Here is a 16,601-nt window from a genome sequence, read left to right as displayed (position 1 = left end):
ACTTTATTGCAATGGTCTGGAACCAAACCTGAAATATCTCTGAAGCATGCCTATAATCATCCCTACGTGATGCTCAGCTAATGAATGAATGGGCTTCCCTGGTAGCTCAGATGGTAAAGAATATGCCTGCAATGCAGGAAACCCTGGTTTGATCTCTGGATCAGGAAGATCCCCTGGAGAAGGGAATGGCTACCCATTCCAGTATCCTTGCCTAAAGAATTCCATGGACAGAGGAGCCTGGCAGGCTACAGTCCAAGGGGTCTAAAGGAGTTGGACACAAGGAGTAACTAACATTTTCACTTTTCATAGTCTTGAATAGAGCCTTTCATTGAATGCTTTGCTACTGTGAAGCAAAAGTGTTGTGACCCGGAGAGTAAGTTGTGATAGCTGTGTGTGAAAGATCTCAGCATCCTAGGTTTAGTTCAAAGTGTGATAGAAGCTGAGTGCCAATGAGCAAAGACAGAATCAGAGCTGGCATCTATGCTGATGTGAAATAGAGACACACTTTCTTATATCGGTCTAGAGTGAAGTTGATTGACCATAAATGGCATCCATACATTGCTGTTTCCTTGGGATTGACTATTTCGTTAAAGTCAACCATCCACACGTCCTATTATAGTTCATGTAGGACTAAATGTTGGTGGAAGAGAATGTCATCTCCCTAAAATTCTCAGATATTCATTGGTTCTTTGAGGGCTAAAAAAATCACACTTGAAGCAACAGTAAATTTTAGTCTTCCATCATTGTTTTTTTTTTTTACTTTTTATTATTTTTTGAGATTTAATTGATGTATATGTATGTATGTAAAACATGTAGTTTATGTATAACATTTCAGTGTACAACATCATGAGTGATAGTTGTATATAATGTGAAATGACCACCACAATAAGTCTAGTTAACATCTGTCACCATGTAGTAAATGTTTTTCCTGTGATAAAAGCTTTAACTTTATTCTCTTAGCAACTTTCATATATGCCAAATGATATTATTAATAATATCATTTTTATAATATTATATTATATCATTTTATCATATTATTAATAATATCATAATAAAATGATATTATTATTAATAATATCATAATAAAATGATATTATTATTAATAATAATTGATAAATGATTATAATCACCATATTGTTGTTATTGTTCAATTTCTAAGTCATGGCTGACTTTTTGCAACCTCAAAGCAAAATGTATGAAGACCCTCCAGGGGACCTGCTTTTTGACAATATTAATTCTTCTAATTCATGATCAGGAAATATCTTTCCATGTATTTGTGTCTTTTTAGTTTCTTTCATTGGTGTCATATAGTTTTCACATTACAGGTCTTTCACTTCCTTTAATAAATTTATCCCTACATGTTTAATTTTTTGATACAACTCTAAATGAGGTTATTTTCTTAATTTCACTTTCTAATGATTTGTTATTAGTGTACAGAATGCAAAAGATTTTTGTGTATTGATTTTGTATCCTGCAACTTTACTGAATTCCTTTATTCGTTCTCTCAGTTTGAAATCTTTAATGTTTTCTATATATAATATTTCATCTGCAAATACTGACAATATTCTTTTATTCTGATGTAGACACCTTTTATTTCTTTTTCTAGTATTGTGTCATTGTTGAAAGGAACCCATTGTCAGCTCATTTCTAGACTTCTTGATTATAAAACAATTTGCAGTATTACTTGTCGTATTTAAGCCTTATAGCAATATTGTAAATATAGGTTTTATTTTAGCATTTTAAAGCTGAGAAAACTAAGGATCATTATAGTAGTAATCTGCCCAAGTTCCTATACCTGGTAAACAGTACAACCAGGATTTTAATACAAGTTTCTGACTTTTCTGAGTTTATTCTGGTCTGTATGTGTTCTGGTCATGAAAAATAAACAAGTATCATGGTAGTGTACTAGTTTCGATTTTAAGCCTCAATACTAATCTGAAAGCTTGAATAGATGAAGGGGTTAACTATTAACTTCCCCCAAGACTTTAAGTTAAATGATCCATGAACCTATTATACAGAGTAAAGAAAATAGACCGTGGGTTGACCTTAAATTAATTTATCTTGTTTCTGCCTGAGGTTCTTTTATTTTACTGTTCAGTGATTTTAAAAAATTTTATTTTAGACCATTTTTTTAGAGCAGTTTTAGGTCTACAACAAAATTGAAAGGAAGGCACAGACATTTTCCCTGTGCCCCGCCCCAGCACATGCATAGCTTAGCTTCTGCAGTTGTCAGCATCAGTCACTAGAATGGTACACTTTTCACCAAGGATAAATCAACACTGACACATAATCACCCAAAGTCGAGTTTACTCTAGAGTTCACTCTTGTTATTTTGCCTCCTATGGGTTTAGACCAGTGTATGGCATTTACCCATCATTGTATCATACAGAGTTGATACTGTAATGCCCTAAAATTTTTCTGTGCTTTGCTTATGCCCATCCTGCAACCCCTACCTCCCACCTTTGGCAAACACTATTCTTTTTATTGCCTTCTATGGTTTTACCCTTTTCAGAATATCATTTAGTTGAACTCATACTTTTTAGACTGGATTCTTTCATTTAGTAATATGCATTTAAGATTCCTCCATGTATTTTCATAGCTTGGTAGCTCATTTGTTTTAGTGTTGAGTGATATTCCATTGTCTAGCTGAACCATAGTTTATTTATCCATTCACCTGCTAAAAGGACATTTTGGGTGCTTCCAAGTTTGGGCCATTATGAATAAAGGTGCTGTAACCATCTGTGTGCAGATTTTTTGTGTAGACCTTTAGTGAAAGGAACCAGAAACAATTTGACTTTCTCAGAGAAATGAAAAACATTGCTTAAAGAGAGGGTTAGACATGCAATTAACGTTTTGATTATGTAAGTTCTTATGTTTGCTTGCTAAGCCCTGCGCCATCATGGCATATTTTGTTGTTATGAAATTTGTACTAGACTTTCCACATGGCTTGGTGGTAAAGAATCTGCCTGCCAATGCAAGAGATGCAAGAGATGCGGGTTCTATCCCTGGGTGGGGAGAATCCCCTTGGAGGAGGAAATGGCGATGGACTTCAGTAGTCTTCCCTGAGAAATCCTATGGACAGAGGAGCTAGTGGGCTACAGTTCATAGGGTCACAACAAGTCAGACATGACTGAGCAACTAAGCATGCACAAATTTACACTAAAAAATAACTTTCCTCCCTTTATTTATAGAGGCAAGGATATACCTTGGTCATACCGACAGTTGTGTGATATGACCAAAGCTGTTTAAGTTTTCGGTCTTTCCTCCTCTTCTGTAGGGTAAGGATGGTGAAGGCTCCTAAAGGTGCTCCTCACTTCCAAAAAGAAAAAAACAATGTAAAACATTAAACAATTATACTTTGGAATTATTTATTTTAATTTAACAAAAGGCCTTCTTAACTTAGATTCCAAGCACTTCAGAGGATCCTGAATCCACTGAAATGTATGGAAAAGTTGGTATGCTTGTCCTCAAGCTCCCAAAAATTAAGAGTCGTTGGTCCCAGGCTTTCCCTGGTGGTCCAATGGTTAGGACTTCACCTTCCAATGCAGGGGGTGAGGGTTCGATCCCTGGTCAGGGAGCTAAGATCCCGTCTGCCTCATGGCCAAAACACCAGAGCATAAATCAGGAGCAATGTTGTAACAAATTCAGTAAATACTTTTAAAAAATGGCCCACATAAAAATCTAAAGAAAAAAAAAACTAAAGAAAAATAGAGGAAACATTAAGGAAAAAACAAAAAAGAAGAATCATTGATCCCTATCTCTGGCCATCCAGAGAGCACGAAAGATTTAACTCAAAGAAGCAGATGCAATAACTTTGACATTTGACCAAACAACCGTAGTCATAAAACCATCATTTCTCCCAGGGATAATGTCGTCTCTCCTTCAGGAGGGCTATTTCTGGACTTCTCTAAGGACATGGACAGACCTTGTAAAATCCAGCCATACCTTTTAGTTGTGTTCTCAAGGAAAAGACAAACCTAAAACCTGTATGGACTCATTAGCCGGAATCACTGTGATGCTTTACTTGGCTGACGTAGAGGTCAGATTCCCACTGACTTGTTACTGAGTCCAGGAGAAAGTAGAAAAGGAAACAAGTTTCTTGTAGTGAACCCATGTATAAGCAGACCGTGCATTTAAAGTATCAACAGTGAAGTTTTTTCAGTAGGCACTGCATATAAACCCATTGATGAGTTGGTGGTGCTGAAGTTCCTACAAACCTGACTTTTAGGGAAGAGAAGGCATGTGGGGTATGGAAAAATGGAAATAAGAATCAAGGGTCTGGCAACTCTGCTTTCATTTCCATCCAGTGATCAGCTTTCATTTGGATGTCTCAGGTAATCCAAATAAAATCTTAAGGTAACTGCTTTATTCACAAAGTTGTCTTCCACTTATTGCGCTGGACATAACGACCAGGTTAAAATGAGTCTGCTTACTTCCAAACAAATACCATTAGAATTACTTGTGTAGACATTTCTATCCTTTTAAAAAATTATTTTCTAATGAGACATAAACAAGTTATTTCTCAAAGAGATTTCTTGGAAAAGTATTTCTCTGGAACACTGGAAGAATGAATTAAATCTACAATAATTCCACAAATAAAAGCTTTTATTGGCATTACCTATGAGCGAGTATTTTGTTTTACTTTCCACTAACTTTTATCAATATCATCTTGTTGTGAAAGTTGCTTCTTAAAATGACTGTGTTATTATGGTCCTTTAGCCTCTTTGTTATTCAGTAGAAAGAGCTTTGTAGAATAGCTCACAGTATCTTTAACTTGCTGCCTTATTCTTTCCATCTGTGAGCATCTCTTCAGAGTGTTAAGATAATCTAAAAAAAATTTCTAGGTACAAATGTATAGAACTTGCCTAAAGGTGACCAGACTACAAGGTGATTTATGCCTGTGTGTGCGTGTGTGCCCTTTCTAGTTTCTGATGGAGAGCGCACAAGTCCAGAGATGGCCCTCACCATTCACTTACTCCGCGCTGATCAGCACTCACCAGTCTTCCAGGTCACAGCTCCTCTGCTTGAGGTCAGCCCAGGAGGCAGCACGTCTATAGGTAAGAACTGGGAACCTGCAAGAAAATGGCTGTGGAGATAGAACCATATTTCACTTAACAGTCCCTGTTTAAACCTCTTCATGGTTACCGAAAAGTAGTGACCTTCTCTTCCGGAAGTTGCGTGCTTTCTCATCCATGGCGGTCCCTTTGGCCATTTCCATGCAAATGGAAGCAGCAGAGAGAAGGAAATAAACCCTTCAGAGGCTAGTGCTCAGTGATGGAATACAACTCTGAATTCATTTTCCAGCCTCCAGGAGTTTGATTTGTTGCCTTCACTAAAATATAAAGTAACAGGGAGCAGAGAAGAGACGTGAGGAAAATGGTTTCAATGGCTGCTCTTGTTTTCTACTGAGAAAGTGAAAAGTAACAGGAGTGGCAGATCACAATAACCTTCAGAAGTTGTGAAGAGCTAGAGTTGACCCGTGTTTTATATGTGATTTTATTTACCTATTAGTATACTTACTCTTTAGAAGTTTAGTCTTCTACCAAGAACATCTGAAAAGGGAAGAGTGGATATTTTGATTTTTGTAAGGTGTATTCTTACACATCCTTATCCAGTTTCTACATGCCATTATTGGCCTAAAGTGAATTATCATCCAACTTATTAACAAGTCATAGATATGAAGATAACTGTCTCTTCTGCCCCACTCTTTCTCTTGTGATGTGATGGCCAGAGCAACCATTATTAAAATAACCTGGCTCCTCTATAGATTCGGAGAAAGGAGAAGGGAAGAAACAATAATAAGTAAAAACAACTTGCACCAGTATTTTATGCAGGAAAATCTATGCAGTCAGTCAAGACTGACCTTTTTGTGGACCGCCATTGCCTCATTTGTATGGAAGAAAAAAGGTGTTCTGAATTTGGAACTACCGACTCATAAGTAAACTCTTGAAGAACTTACTTACAATTTGTGAATTGACTGTATTAAGTTTTCTTTCTTTTGTGGTCCATTCAATTTAGCATTTTCTTGTAACCATCATGTTTCCCACAACCTGGCTTCCAGCCTGGCCTGGGGCTATACTGTATGCGGAGTATAGAGTTGTTAACGTACACAGCTTCTCACCATACTCTATTCTCCTGACTACAGAACTTCGGTTGGTAGTACGAGACACGGAGACAGTGCCTGAAGAGCTCCTCTTTGAGCTTCGGAAGCCTCCACAGCACGGCGTGCTTATTAAGTACACGGCTGGGTCACCAGGGCCCATGGCCACAGGTAGCCTGCCGACTCTGTCATTGACCTCCTGGAACTTCTATTATTATTTTTTTTTTTTTACTGTTTTAATTTTATTGGAGTATGGTTGATTTACAATGTTTGATAGTTTCATGTGTATAGCAAAGTGATTCAGTTATACATGTACTTACATTCACTGTTTTTTAGATTCTCTTCTTATACAGAATATTGTTCTTGCTCTATAGTTGGTTTTATGTCTCCGACAAGAAGTAAAGCAATATTGTGGGATAAACTATAAGGAGGTACTCAGAAAGGGAAGACCTTTAATGTTTAGTCCATTGGCTGAAGTACTGGGGACTTCCTTCTCTGCACCACCACCCACACTCCAAAACTATGAAGCTCTTTCCTCAGGTTGTATGTAAAATTGATTTCTGAAACCTGGAATAAGTACATTTAGAACAACCTCGTAAGAGTTGTCAGCTCCTTGTGAGTCTTCACAGTAAATACTCTGACTCTTTAGAGTATAAGCTGCATGTATTTTCATCCATTAAAAAAACATGGTAATGTGACCAGCTTTCCAAAATAATATTTATTATACCTTATCCAGTTGTAAAAATAATACATGCTGATTGTTTAGGAAATACAGAAAAGTTCAAAGAACAAAACTGAATCTAATTTTTAATAGTTGACTCTCATATGTTGAAGTAAATATTGTTGCAAAATTGTCACCTTGGGATGCTACATCCTTATTCTGACAATCCATATTTTCTCAAAACTTTCATGTAATTCCTAGTAGGCGTGTAATAATGCGTTCTTCTGAATATCGCTGCAGAGGGAGAGTGTCAAATTTTTGACCTTGAAACTACGTGGGATTTGTAAGAACAATAAATAGGCACTTGGGAGTCACAAAGACAGTTTGTTTTTTTTTTTAAGTTACTGAACAAAAGAAGTCATTATGATAGATTTCTGGTATCCTAAGGGAACTATGTTAGGAGCATAACAGTCATAGCCCAGTTTCTTTAATATTATATTTAACCAACATTTGTGTAATTAATACGTGAGTTCTAAAGATGTTTGTAAAATATTAGTTTTATTATCGTTTTAAGGCACAATAACATTAGCATCAAGAGAAGGCTTGGAAGAAGAAAACAAAAAATGAATAAACTCTTTAGTTTTCTTATATAACATCAATTATTACAGTCAGTAATCTGTGAAGAAATAGAGTTGAATATAACATCCAAGAAGACCAGTTCCTCAGCTGTGCTCAGGAGTCATGGGGCCCCATGGTACTAAGTAGCATTTTTCATAAAAAGGGTTCTATGACCAAAAAATTTTGAGAAGTTTTCATATTGTATATTGAAGATTCTAGAATTCTAGTGAATCCTGCCATTTAAATATTTTAAATTTTGTTTAAACCTATTTTTCTTAAATGTTTATGACCTTGAAAATTTTTTTTCTACACAACACCTATCACCTAATTATGAATTAGTACTCTAGACTTACACAGAGGAGGTTTCTAACTTCAAGTATACTTTTCAAGTTTTAAGTATTTTTTAACTTTCTTAACTTTTAAAATAAATCATCAGTATCATGATTAGATTCTAGAAGGGCTATCATGAAGAATAGAAGCATGTGCTGTATTGTCTAGAATGAAACAGTGAGGAGTGGAGCTTAGAGAGGCAGATTTTGGCTCCATCTGATTTAAAGCTTTAAAAAAATTACAGAGTTATCTCCAGTGGAATTAGCTCCCTTATAAAATGGTGAGCCTCCCACCTTGAGCCATGTTGAAGGACAGGCTAAAGAACCCTTTTCAAGGGTAGTGTAAAAGGAATCTTCCGTTGGGTGGATGGTTGAACTAATTAGCTTACAACTCCCAGGGTTTATGATCCTATATGTGCTTTGAAATCCTGAGAACAAAGGTGTTATGGAAATGAAAAGCATTGTTCCCAGAAGCTATTGGTTTTTTGCAATTTGTTTTGTTCTTGAAAGGTGACACTTTCACATATGAGGATGTAGAGAAGAATGTCCTGCGGTATCTACATGATGGCTCATCTGCCCGCCAGGACAGCATGGAAATCTCAGTCACAGACGGCCTTTCAGCCACAACAGTGGACGTGAGGGTGGAGGTATCACCGGACGAGGCCCGGGGGCCCCAGCTGGCTGCCGGCGCCTCTCTGAGCATCACGGTTGCTAGTCAAAGCACAGCTGTGATCACTCGGTCACACCTGGCTTATGTGGTAAGTTCTTTCATTTGTCTTTCTGTCCACTGCACCCTCTGATCAGGTTGACTAGAAAGTGATGTCGTGGCTGAACATTTGGGCCATCAGGTATATGGCCACAAGAGAGCTTTCTGTTGGCTTCCCTATCACTCTGCTCTTTGCAATAGTGACGCTATTCCAGCTGCTCCCACTGTTTCCCCAGCAGACAAGTGAATGAGCAGAACATTGATGAAAACTCCCTGAGAAGGTGTAAGGACGGGTGATTTGCTCTAGGAAACAGTAACCATGTCAAAAAGCCCAAGTTCCCATGTTTGAAGCTCCCTCCATAGTATTTCAAATAGGAATTTTAGACAAAGAGCAACTTCGAAGAATTTACCCATCAATGACTGATAAGTTATGGTATTTCATGGCTCACTTTTCTGAGAGAAAGCCCACTTCTCACTAGCATTTGTCTCAGGTCCAGCTCTGGACCGAATGCTGGCACGCTTGTTTGGCAGGATTCCTAACTCACCCTCCATCCCGTGCCTCACGAGAAGCAGGGATCAAGGGTACTGACCTTAATTTGATATGTGATCCTGGTTAATTAAACTCATCTTTTTTACTTTACCTCTGGAGCTAAGGATAATGAGGATAATGCATCTTATTTTTCATGTAAGTATGTTGTGAACATAAACTCTGTGTAAAAATCATAATGAGTAGTTTTGACAAATACACTGAAATAAGAATGGTTATCTGAATGATAATCACTCTTAGTATTGAATTTTTCCTTTGCTAATCTTAAAATTTCCTCCAATAACCTGGCCTTTAAAAAAATTACTATATAGTTTTATGTAATCCTTTTCTGAGCTGAAGAATATGGCTATAAAATCTAGGCCTGAATAGTAGCATATAAGATAAAGCATTGGCCTGGGAACAATTGCTTCAATTGCTTTTGCACAGGTTTTCCCCTAAAATTGTCTTTTCTTAACTTATAGGAAACTGCTTTCCACCCTGATTCTTCTCATGGGTCTAGTACAGTTTCAGAACACCTTTGACTTTGTTTTTAAATTGACAGGTGATTCTTACCCTAGGTTATGGCCTTTTGAGTCTTATGAAACATGAATTCATAAAAATTTATGAATACAGATTTAATCAATAGATCACCAAGGCTTGAAAAATGTTTGACAGACCAAAATAGGATTCCAGGAGCAGTTCCTTCCCATTAAGTGCATATTATGAGCTGCAGATCAAAACGCAAGCCCATTGGCAACTGAACATGTATTTTCAGAAATTGATTGAATGTGAATTTACCCACTGGAGCAGAGAAGATTCCAAAAGAATTATTCTAGCTCACTGAAAGCATAGCATATTTTAAAGACTTAGCTAAGTTATTTATTAATACTAACTTTCTCTGAGTGTTGTGGAAGAATTTTTTACTTAATGTCATGGGGAAGATTTTTCTAGGTATGCATAGTTAGTGAGTTTACTGTGAACATCCAGAAATGTTGGAAAAGCCATCCAAAACCTTGGTCATAAATGGGGCAGTTGTTGTGTTATGCGTTGAGTTCAGTTGTTTCAGTTGTGTCTGACTCTTTTCAACCCCATGGACTGTAGCCCACCAGGTTCCTCTGTCCATCGGATTTTCCCAGTAAGAATACTGGAGTGGGTGGCCATTCCCTTCTCCGGGGGATCTTTCCGACCCAGGGATCGAACCCACGTCTCCTGTATCTCCTGCATTGCAGGCAGATTCTTTATCACTGAACCACTGGGGAAACCCAGACTATAAAGGAAAGGAACATTCAAGCCTATTCTCAATTACAGTATCGTGAACTGCAAGAAGGTGAAATGACGTCAGGAGAAACAAAAGGCAAAAATGGGATTCTGTGTGATTTGCTTCTTAACGGTGGTTTCCTGTACACAATTTGCTATGTACTTCAAGGAAACAAGTAGGCGAGGGATGTGTGGGTTTTATGGTTAAAATGAATGGGTTCTCATCCAAGCTTACCACTCTTACTAGTGTAATAACCCTTGACACGTTACTTAACTCCCTAGGGCTCAGTTTTCTCATTTGTAATATGGGGAGGATGATACAAGATTAATCTTAAATAGCTAATAGAATTGCTATGCACTAGCCAAAAATATACTAATTCAGAATAAATCATCTATAATAATATTACATAATGCATATGAGATATAAATGTAACAAAAGATGTGTAACTTCTAGGGAAAATTGATGCTATTACTGACTATAAAGAAAATCCAAAGGAATCTCTTGACAAAGTTTCAGAAATAAAAGGAGAATTTAGGAAGGGGCTAGATAGAAGATCAACAGAACAATAGCATTTCTATATAAGAGCAAAAAATAACCAGTACATTTAACTAAAAAGATGATACCACTTAAAATAGCATCACAAAAATTCTATTCCTTGGACAAAATCTAACAAAAATCAGCCAATACTTTTACAGGGAAAATTGTAATACTTAATTGGCAGACATTTTTAAAAGCACTAGGAGATGCCATATTGATAGGAATATTTAGTATCAAAAAGATATCAATTCTCCCACAACATGATCTTTCCATTCAACTCAGTTCTAGTCAAAAGTTCGGTGACCTTTTAATGATCTTGATAAGCTCATTCTATAATGGATCCATGCATGCTAAGTCACTTCAGTTGCATCTGACTGTTTGCAACCCTATGAACTGTAGGCTGCCGGGCTCCTCTATCCATGGGATTCTCTAGGCAAGAATACTGGAGTGGGTTGCCGTGCCCTCCTCCAGGGGATCTTCCCAACTCAGGGATTGAAGGCACATCTCTTATGTCTCCTGCATTAGCAGGTGGGTTCTTTACCACTAGCACCACCTGGGAAGGTGTCCATAATGTTTAAAGAACAACAAAAGGCCAAAATTCTGAAAATGAATGACAGGAGGGCAGGGGTTTGCCCTATCAGATATCAGGATTTGATATAAACGTGCACTATTTATATCAGTCCACAATGGTGTATACTAGAGAGTCTAGAAATAGATTCACACTTGGGACTTTAAAATAAAACAGATGTAGCAAACCAGATTGGTGGAAATGGGAGAAACTATTTGAAACATGAATCTGCACAAATTATTATTCATATTAAAAAGAAAACAAGAACTTGTACTGCTGCTTCACACCTTAGACAGATATTAACTGTAGCAAATCAAGTCCTTAAATGTCATAAGTAAAAGTGTACAGTTCTTTGTAGGGTATAGGTGAATATTTTCATGATAATGGGAAAAGGAAGAATTTCTTAAACTACAAACAGAAAATGCTAACTATAAAGAAAAGATTGAAAATTTGATTATATTAAAATTTATGTTCTCTAAAACACACCATAAATACAAAAAAAAAAAAAAAAACCCTACTTACAAACTGGGAAAATATATGTACAACACATAGAACCAAAGATAACAAAGAAAATATAAAGAACATCTGCCAATCAAGAAGAAAAAGATAATCCATTTGAAAAATTAACAGGAGACATGAGCAGGAATTTCACAAGAGGAATCCATAGGGCCGGTAAAGATAGGAGACATTCACATTTTTAGACATCAGGAAATGCAGGCAAAGACTGTATGCTGGTTAGTACCAATTCAACTGGCAAAAATTTTTAAATATGAAAATGCCAAATGTCAGAGAGGAAATGGATCTACAGGAGGTTCTTTTATGATGGAGCTGTAAATTAGAATAACCGCTCTGGGAAGGAATTTGACACTGTCTTGTAATGATGAATGTTCATGTTCCCTAACCATTCCTCTCCTGGATTCCTTTCCAAGGAAGACTTTCACAGGTACAAAAGATATGCACAAGAATTTACACAAGGGTACTGACAGCAATGAAAGTGAAAGTCACTCAGTTGTGTCCAACTCTTTGAGACCCCATGGACTATACAGTACATGGAATTCTCCAGGCCAGAATACTGGAGTGGGTAGCCTTTCTCTTCTCCAGGATATATTCCCAACCCAGGGATCAAACCCAGGTCTCCCCACATTGCAGGCAGATTCTTTACCAGCTGAGCCACAAGGGAAGCCCAAGAATACTGGAGTAGGTAGCCAATCCCTTCTCCAGGGAAGCCTCCCAACCCAGGAACTGAACCAGAGTCTCCTGCATTGCAGGTGGATTCTTTACCAACTGAGCTATTGTAATATTTGTAATATTACCATATCAGGGAAGCACTGTTTGTAATAATAGTAACACTATTTTGTAGTAGCAAAAATACTGAAACAAGCCCAGTGTCTCTCAGCATCAACAAATGGAATAACAGATCATTTGGAGCATACCTACTTTGTGGAATACTAGAGAACATTCAGAAGAGATGAACAATAGCTTCACAAAACAACATTCATGGATCTTTCAATCAGTTCAGTTGCTCAGTCGTGTCTGACTCTTCGTGACCCCAAGGACTGCAGCACGCCAGGCTTCCCTGTCCATCACCAACTCCCAGAGCTTGCCCAAGCTCATGTCCATCAAGTCAGTGATGCCATCCAACCATCTCATCCTCTGTGGTCCCCTTCTCTCCTGCCATCAATCTTTCCTAGCATCAGGGTCTTTTCTAAGGAGTCAGTTCTTACCATCAGGTAGCCAAAGTATTGGAGTTTCAGCTTCAGCATCAGTCCTTTCAATGAACATTCAGGACTGATTTCCTTTAGGATTGACTGGTTGGATCTCCTTGCAGTCCAAGTGACTTGCAAGAGTCTTCTCCAGCACCACAGTTCAAAAGCATCAATTCTTCAGCATTCAGATTTCTTTATAGACCAACTCGCACATCCATACATGACATCTGGAAAAACCATAGCCTTGACTAGACGGACCTTTGTTGGCAAAGTAATGTCTCTGCTTTTTACTATGCTGTCTAGGTTTGTCATAGATTTTCTTCCAAGGAGCAAGCGCCTTTCAATTTCATGACTGCAGTTACCATCTCCAGTGATTTTGGAGCCCAAGAAAATAAATAAAATAATGGATCTTAGCCATCTTCTACTAAGTGAAAAGAATATAAATCATGGATCATGAAAAATAAAATCATGGATCTTAGCAGTCTTCTACTGAGTGAAAAGAAAAAGAAATCCCACAAGATGAGGGTCTAACTCCCTTTTCATACATTTTAAAAAATACTACAACTACTTTACAGTAGTTTGCCAACAAAAGTCTGTATAATCAAAGCTATGGCTTTCTTATTATTCACGTACAAATGTGAGAATTGGACTATAACTCTCACCCTTGAGTACCAATGAATTGATGCTTTCAAACTGTGGTCCTGGAGAAGACTTGAGAGTCCCTTGGACAGCAAAATCAAACCTGTCAATCCTAAAGGAAATCAATCCTGAGTATTCATTCGAAGGATGGATGCTGAATCTCCAATACTTTGGCTACCTGATGTGAAGAGCCAACTCATTGGAAAAAAGTTACTGATACTGGGAAAGATTGAGGGCAGGCGGAGAAGAGGGAGACAGAGGATGACATGGTTGGAGGCATTGCCAACTTAATGGACATGAGTTTGACCAAACTTCAGGAGATAGTGAAGGACAGGGAAGCCTGGCATGCTGCAGTCCATGGGATTGCAAAGAATCCAACAGGACTGAGCAACTCAACAACAACAACAACTTTACAATAATATATCAAACTATTCCAAGAGATTCAAGGAAGTAAAAAAGCAAGAACCATGGTGTGATGGTAGAACCAGGGACAGGATAAAAGAGGAGCATAAAATGTTAATCATCAGAGTTCTCATCCTTGTGTTGAATGGCGTGTCAATAGATGTATAGATAATAAAAAGAAAATGGAAAAGTGAATTAACACAAAATGGGTATGAAGGTCTTCAAGTAGAAAAATTACATAAAATCAAGGTCTATGTTCTTAAGAATTTTTCAGCCACAGTATCTTGAATATCTCAAAGTAGTAATTTTCTTTAAACGATGACAGCATTCAGAAAAAAATCCAGCTGATTTCACACTGTTTCAAACCCAGCAGTCACTTGAGATTCGAAAAATTATAATAAGTTGGGCCTGACATGAGATAAGCATTTCTTTGCCAAATTTGCCAATGTGGAAGTTAGAAGCTATTCATTCTCATCAAGAGACAGGAGCTCTGTCCTTGTAGTTTATCACCATCTCAGAAGACAGTGCCTTAGAACACTTGGCTGTCTTTTAGAGGCTACTCACAGTAATATTATAGCAAGTAGTCTTTTGGAAGCCTGCATGTTGTATTTGATAACCCATGAAGGAAAATAGAGAAACTTTAAATGTATAAATTTAGGGGCTGTTTTCTGAAGTTTTATAGCTTCAATAAATTTGAGTTTCCTTTCTTGTTACTGTCAAGCAATGTGAGGAAATATGGAAAATTCTATGATCTTGCCTTGAGGTTCTGAACTGCCAGCTTAAAAAGGTCGCCAAGGATAGAAATGAGAGCTGACCAAAACCTGCTCCCCAGATCACCAGGCAGCCGCACTCACATTTCTGATCTCCCACCTCAGCTAACTGTACAACATAGCCATGCAAGTTTGCATGTGAAAGTACACTTGGTCATGCAATATTTATCTTCATTGTTGCTGTGGTGAAATGTAGCATGCCCTCATGTTCACAGCCAACTGGTCTAAAAGATGAATGACTCAGGGGATCTTTCCAAGAAGATGTTGCCTCCCTTCTAGATATTTCCAAAAATATCCTTGAAGAAAGAAGAAATTGTTTGTTAAGACATTCAATTATTGTCCACGTAGAAACAGGAAGCCAGTTTTATTTTTCGGTAAATAAACAGTGCAGAGGAAAGGGAAATGAACAGTCTTCATTAAGATTGGGCATCTCACAGGTTGAGCATGCATAGGCTTGGTCAAAATGAAATTCATAAGACTTCTTACATTTTTGTGTTAAAGTAAAATTTTTTATTGTGTTGACTATTCTTTAAAGTGAGTCCTTACCTTCCATTCTTCGTTTCACTGAATTTTTAGATCATTGTTATCTATGTTATAGTGGAGTTTTACCTATTTCCAAAAATTTTACCCTTTTCTAAAAGACAAACTGTACTAGGAAACTCTAGAAGAAGCCTACAACTGTGTTTCTAGAAGAATGACTTACATTTCTGACCACGTTTTGTACTTCACTAGATGCTTGTAATAAAAACAAAACCTTGTGTGGCTCTTACAGAAACCATTGGGCTTTCTCTCTTTCTGTCTTTCTTTTATGTCCCATACTTAAGAGTGCATTTCCCGCTATTATCTTGAGCTACTTTTCAAAGAAGACTGTCAAAGAGATGTTTTCGGAGGAATAAATAGTGGGATTTTCATGCAGTTTAACATGGTATTGCTTAAGAAGATTTTTCATTTAGCAGAAAAAGGAGCACCTGTAATCTTTATTGAAAATATGTCTTCCTGCAAATGTGCATTCATGTCTTGTATCATGTTTGCTTGATTAGGATGATTCTTCCTCCGACCCAGAGATCTGGATTCAGATAACTTCTCTGCCCATGTATGGTGCGCTCTTAAAAACCTCAGGACCTGAGGTGGAAGAACTCTCAGAGATTTCCAATTTCACAATGGAAGACATCAACAACAAGAAAATTAGGTATTATAACCACCTGGTACTACAAAGAATTTTTTAAATTGTATTAAAATATGTAAGCAACTAACCCGTAGTTCCCTTGAAAGATTATGTTGCCTCTGGCCCCATTTTTAAACAGAGATTCAGTCATCTTACTTGACCTGACAGTGTAGTTCATTCAATCCTTCCTTTTCTTGACTTCTATAGGTATTCGGCCACATTTGAGACTGGTGGTCATCCAGTTACTGACAGCTTCCGCTTCTCTGTCTCTGATATGGACCACAACCGTCTGGACAATCAGAAGTTTACCATCACCATCACGCCCGTCAAGAACCCACCCCCAGTCATTGCTTTTGCTGACCTTATCACGGTAAGCAGTTCAGATCAATGAACTGTGGGTGCTGTAGACAGCTGGAGTCTGCGCCAGTGTGAATGAAGGATTTCTACCTAAACTGGCTGTCAGGTCCTTCCCCTCAAATATCTAGGCCATAGAATCAAGCTGTGTATGGCTTTCAATCATGAGTTTTAATCAAAAAGTATGAAAATAATTAAATGAATAAGATCAAATCATTATATCCACATTATTTAATTAATCAACAAATATTTCTGTGCCAGA

At 37.5% G+C, this 16,601-nt stretch overlaps 1 protein-coding gene across 3 annotated transcripts in view; it reads left to right on the top strand.

Annotated features, from left to right (window-relative positions):
- FRAS1 (Fraser extracellular matrix complex subunit 1) overlaps window positions 1-16,601 on the top strand; it is a 502,305-nt gene that overhangs the window by 386,028 nt on the left and 99,676 nt on the right. For all 3 annotated transcript variants that reach the window (XM_043906392.1, XM_043906393.1, XM_043906394.1), the window contains 5 exons: window positions 4,926-5,057; window positions 6,146-6,271; window positions 8,219-8,466; window positions 15,861-16,009; window positions 16,193-16,355. In XM_043906392.1, the coding sequence (XP_043762327.1) occupies window positions 4,926-5,057; window positions 6,146-6,271; window positions 8,219-8,466; window positions 15,861-16,009; window positions 16,193-16,355 (818 nt within the window). The remainder of the gene's footprint in view (window positions 1-4,925; window positions 5,058-6,145; window positions 6,272-8,218; window positions 8,467-15,860; window positions 16,010-16,192; window positions 16,356-16,601) is intronic.

The sequence above is a fragment of the Cervus elaphus genome, chromosome 6 (genome assembly GCF_910594005.1).
Source record: "Cervus elaphus chromosome 6, mCerEla1.1, whole genome shotgun sequence".
Lineage (NCBI taxonomy): Eukaryota > Metazoa > Chordata > Mammalia > Artiodactyla > Cervidae > Cervus > Cervus elaphus.
The sequence above is the reverse complement of the archived record's forward strand: the minus strand, read 5'-3'. Positions and strand labels throughout refer to the sequence as shown.